Source organism: Phaseolus vulgaris, unplaced genomic scaffold, assembly GCF_000499845.2.
Source record: "Phaseolus vulgaris cultivar G19833 unplaced genomic scaffold, P. vulgaris v2.0 scaffold_1090, whole genome shotgun sequence".
Taxonomy (NCBI): Eukaryota; Viridiplantae; Streptophyta; class Magnoliopsida; order Fabales; family Fabaceae; genus Phaseolus; species Phaseolus vulgaris.
The window spans coordinates 1-3,580 of NW_027174405.1; the positions used below are offsets into that span (position 1 = coordinate 1).

The 3,580-nt window shown below is 34.7% G+C and overlaps 1 protein-coding gene across 1 annotated transcript; it reads left to right on the plus strand.

Annotated features, from left to right (window-relative positions):
- Positions 1-95: 95 nt before the first annotated feature.
- LOC137817742 (uncharacterized) lies at positions 96-3,421 on the plus strand. Its single transcript, XM_068620975.1, has 3 exons — positions 96-593; positions 1,808-1,956; positions 2,546-3,421. Exons 1-3 carry the CDS (start codon positions 368-370, stop codon positions 3,218-3,220), a joined length of 1,050 nt encoding a protein of 349 aa, XP_068477076.1. The 5' UTR covers positions 96-367; the 3' UTR covers positions 3,221-3,421.
- Positions 3,422-3,580: the final 159 nt, after the last annotated feature.

The following is a 3,580-nucleotide window of genomic DNA, read 5'->3' on the forward strand; positions in this document are numbered from 1 at the left end:
GATAAGTTACTATTTTTAATTAATAATAGTTTTAGTGGCAAATACCAATTAAATTATTAAATTATAGATGTTAGTTAGGCCACCAGCGCATTTTTATATCACATAGAAGGTTGAGGCTAACTTACTCTTGTTATTGCACTTTCTTTCCTAGTCTCTCTCCGTCGTTTTCGTAATCGTAGTGTCTTTCATTAGCGCCTCTCTGTGATCGTCTTCTTTTCTGCTCTGTTTCTCCACTTGCTATCTTCTTATTTGTTTTCTTCTTTGTCTATCTTGCTTCTTACCTTACCTCTTCATCATCGAAACCGAACCTTCTCCACCCAAACACGATAAAATCCATTGTCCCCATCAAAGGTAGTCAAATTTCTGAATGGATCTGTGCGCCGTTCATGCCAAGAACCTTTTCCACACAAATTCGTTCTACCAAAGACCAATTTCCTCCAATTTGGGAAGGAGAGGAGTTCCTTTCAGAGTTGTAGATGGACGAGTGTTCGAGATCACTGTCCTGAAACGAAACTCATACTGTAGAGGGCTTCGCCCATTTCTCGTCAGCGCCACGGGCAAAAAGAATAATGACAAGTCCTCCTCTTCTTCTGGTTCGTCATTTGCTTTAATTTCATATTTACGTTATTTATAATCAATAACTGTTTGTTTTCGCCTTGGATTTTCTTTCCTTCTCGTTTTATTAGTCTGATATCACAATTACTATAGGAACACCACATGCATGTCAATCAATTTAGGGTATCTTTGGGTGTTAGGGTTGGGGGAGGAAGGAAAGATTGGACAATATTTTTTTCATTTTTAATTATTAATAAATATTCTCCTCTCCTCTTACTAACTGCAAGCTTATCTTACCTTTTGGTTATTTTTATACTTTGTTTGAGGATTTGAGATAACTTTCAATCTTTTGTCAATAAAAGAAAATTTGATTTCATAAGAACACGTCAAATCCTAAAATCAAAGATTTTGTTGCTTGTTTATCAAGTTCAGTCTATAGCTCGCATCTTTCCATGTGTTGCATAAATTGTCTTCTTGCGAACTTGATACATATTTGTAATTTGAGAAAAGAATTCATAAGAACTAAATAAATAAAAAATCAGTGATTTACATTTGTTTGTTGGTGAACATGTTTGGGTGAAAAGATTATCTCATGAGGCATTTCTGAAGTATGGACAATATAAAATTCTAAATGTGATAGTTTCTTACACTAGAGTTTTGTGTACTTTAATTCAATGTCAATGATTTTTACATTATCATGTACTGTAATATTTTTTTTACTTTTGTAATAACTACTTTGGAAGATATACCCATGATGATTTCTAATTGGCTGACAGTGTAAAAATCTTTATTACATTCTTATGCTGCTATCTTTGTTGGACTCTTGACACATTTTGTTCCTCTAAAGGTGCTTTCTCTTCTTTTTGTTTGGAAAGGGTAAAGTGAGGACAAATGTTCTTATTATCAAATTGGTTTGTTATCTATTTTTTCTTTTTTACTACAGTTGTCATGAATGGGAGTGATATTTATATGACAAAGGCCAAGCAATTCTGTCTAGTGAAAACTATTTGGTCTTCTACTGTCCTTTTTGTTTCTTGGGTAGAGTTTGAAGACTACTTGATAGAAATATATCGAAGACAAAAGGATGAGAATTTGGATTGATTATTCAAATAAGCATTGATGTCATAATAAAACCATACTACCTGGTGCCTTGTTTTTCATATTATTCCTTTTTTATTCATTTTATTGTTTTCTCTTATAATGATATCATCATTTTACTGGAGTTCGTTTATGAAAATATTGGTCATTGCAGGCAATGATGATTGGTCTGTACCGGAAGGAGATGGCACTAGAGGAAACAGTTCTGCTGATGGTAACAAATCAGATAGCAACTCTGAGAAATGTCATCATGCTAATCTAGATTGGCGTGAGTTCAGAGCAAAGCTATATAGAGATGAGCTGGTGATGCATTTATTCCTAAATGGGATCTATATGTAGCTCTTGCATGCCATTTTTAGGTGGAGGGATGAATTTAATGAATCTTTTTTCTTTGTTATGTTTTGAAAATCATCAACTTCATGAATCTAATGTTATTTCAAGCATCTATTTAGAGCCATACCTGTGTTTAGTTACAGTCATAGAAGAAGCATGTTTAGTACTTTCAGAACCATCCCCACTTGATGGATTTGTCATCAATCTAGGACACTTGCTTAAGTCAGACAACTTTCCTACACCTCCATTGTTAACCCAACTATTGATTTATATTGGTAATTAGGTTTAAATCCTACAGACTTCATTTATAGGCTTTTATTAGTATTCTTTATTACTTGTTGTTAACCCAACTAATGATTTATATTGGTAACTAGTTTTAAACCCTACAGACTTCATTTATAGGATTTTTTAGTATTCTTTTTTACTTGTTGGTAATCGCAATACTTTTAATTATTGATGTGGACAATCATTTATAGTTGAGCATATATGTAAGCAATGCAGTGATTTATTTAGACATTATTATATTTTCGTTAACCGGTTTTCTTCACTTCATTATCAGGAAGAAATATCAGATACCGATACTCAAACTCAAAGTGGAACCTTGCCCAATTACAAACCTCTTGGGACACAATGGGCTCATCCTATTCCTATGCCTGAGAATGGTTGCGTACTTGTGGCCACCGAAAAGCTTGATGGTGTTCGTACATTTGAAAGAACTGTTATTCTCCTTCTCAGATCTGGAACTAAACACCATCAAGGAGGGCCTTTTGGAATTGTCATCAACCGTCCTCTTCACAAAAAAATCAAACACATGAAACCTACAAATCATGATCTATCAACTACCTTCTCTGATTGTTCTCTGCATTTTGGTGGACCTCTTGAGGCAAGCATGGTTTTATTGAAAACAGATGAGAAGATGAAGCTTCCCGGGTTTGAAGAGGTAATTCCTGGGCTATGTTTTGGATCTCGAAACAGTTTGGATGATGCTGCAGGGCTTGTGAAGAAGGGGATTCTCAAGCCACATGACTTTAGATTCTTTGTTGGTTATGCTGGATGGCAATTGGATCAGCTGAGAGATGAAATTGAATCAGATTATTGGTATGTGGCTGCCTGTAGCTCAAGTTTGCTTTGTGGGGCATTATCAGAATCTTCAGAGAGTTTGTGGGAGGAGATTTTGCTGCTAATGGGTGGGCATTATTCTGAATTGAGCCGGAAGCCAAAGCAAGACATGTAGGTATTGAGTATGGTTTCAGATTTAGAGACGAGTGAAGAACTTGTAATCAGATAATTTGTCCTCCTTTCAAAATAGTAGATCTTTATTATAAGAGGAATTGTACTGGGTTCTTGTAATTATGCTTTGTAGTATAGTTTGATGTAAGTATGAGAATAGTTAATTTAGCTGCGTTTTACAATATACTCCAGAATTTCATCTATAGCACAACTCCATCAAGTCTACCTCCAAAATATTATGGGCATCGGTATGCGCATCGGTTAGTTCAAATGTTTTGGTTAACTATTTTAACATGTTTTGTTTCAACTTTACAAACTTTTAAGGCTTAACTCGTCTAAAATTTTGAGAATAATTAGGGTCTTC

What these genes read in the sequence shown, in the direction of transcription:
- LOC137817742 (XM_068620975.1), top strand. Translation starts at nt 368, where the DNA reads ATGGATCTGTGCGCCGTTCATGCCAAGAACCTTTTCCACACAAATTCG. An exon ending in CAAGTCCTCCTCTTCTTCTG is followed by an intron (nt 594 to 1,807) that starts GTTCGTCATTTG and finishes TGGTCATTGCAG; the next exon opens with GCAATGATGATTGGTCTGTA. An exon ending in AGCTATATAGAGATGAGCTG is followed by an intron (nt 1,957 to 2,545) that starts GTGATGCATTTA and finishes CTTCATTATCAG; the next exon opens with GAAGAAATATCAGATACCGA.